The sequence below is a fragment of the Egretta garzetta genome, unplaced genomic scaffold (genome assembly GCF_000687185.1).
Source record: "Egretta garzetta isolate BGI_Z169 unplaced genomic scaffold, ASM68718v1 scaffold1257, whole genome shotgun sequence".
NCBI classification, from domain to species: Eukaryota; Metazoa; Chordata; class Aves; order Pelecaniformes; family Ardeidae; genus Egretta; species Egretta garzetta.
Window position 1 is genome coordinate 163,380 of NW_009260151.1, and position 837 is coordinate 164,216.

General features: G+C 66.5%; 1 protein-coding gene across 1 annotated transcript in view; it reads left to right on the forward strand.

The window, feature by feature from the left end:
- HK3 (hexokinase 3) overlaps positions 1–837 on the forward strand; it is a 19,443-nt gene that overhangs the window by 12,390 nt on the left and 6,216 nt on the right. The window contains exons 13-15 of the mRNA XM_009641716.2: positions 242–381; positions 531–650; positions 739–834. Of these exons, the coding sequence (XP_009640011.1) occupies positions 242–381; positions 531–650; positions 739–834 (356 nt within the window). The remainder of the gene's footprint in view (positions 1–241; positions 382–530; positions 651–738; positions 835–837) is intronic.

The window sequence follows — 837 nt, forward strand, 5'->3', positions numbered from 1 at the left end:
GGTAACCCAGGTGCTGGCCCCGCTGCGGCTCAGCCGTGCCGACCTGGAGCGCGTCCAGGCGCTGATGAGGCGTGAGATGGAGCTGGGGCTGGGCCGGGAGGGCAACGCCAACGCCTCCGTCCGCATGCTGCCCACCTACGTCCGTGGCACGCCCGATGGCACTGGTGAGGGCCGGGGGCCTGGAGAAGGAGGTGCTGGGGAGGCTGTGGCCCCGCTGATGTCCCGTGCTGGCTCCCTGCAGAGCGAGGTGAATTCCTGGCGTTGGACCTGGGGGGGACCAATTTCCGTGTGCTAGTGGTACGCGTGGCACAGGACGGCATCCGCGTGGCCAATGAGATCTACGTCATCCCAACCACTGTCATGCAGGGCACCGGCGAGGCGGTGAGGCTGAGGACCTGTGGCCAAGGGATGGGGTGAGGGGTGGGAATTGCCTCCCCCCCTCGCTGCCCATGGGCCCGGGAGAGGGCTGGGAAGGCCCCCCCATGGCATCACCCCAGCTTGGTCTCTGAGACCACAACTTCTCTCCACAGCTCTTTGACCACATCATCGAGTGCATCATGGACTTTCAGCTGAAACAGGACCTGATGGAGCAGGTCCTGCCGCTTGGCTTCACCTTCTCCTTCCCCTGCCAGCAGCTGGGCCTGGATAAGGTGAGGGGGCAGCTCTGGCCCCAGGGAGATGGGGAGGGGCCCCGGGTACGAGGCAGCTACCCGGCCCCTGCTCCTGCCTCTCTTGCAGGCAGTGCTGCTGAGCTGGACCAAAGGCTTCAGCGCCTCGGGCTGCGTGGGGCAGGACGTGGTCCAGCTGCTGCGGGAGGCTGCCCAGCACAAACAGGTA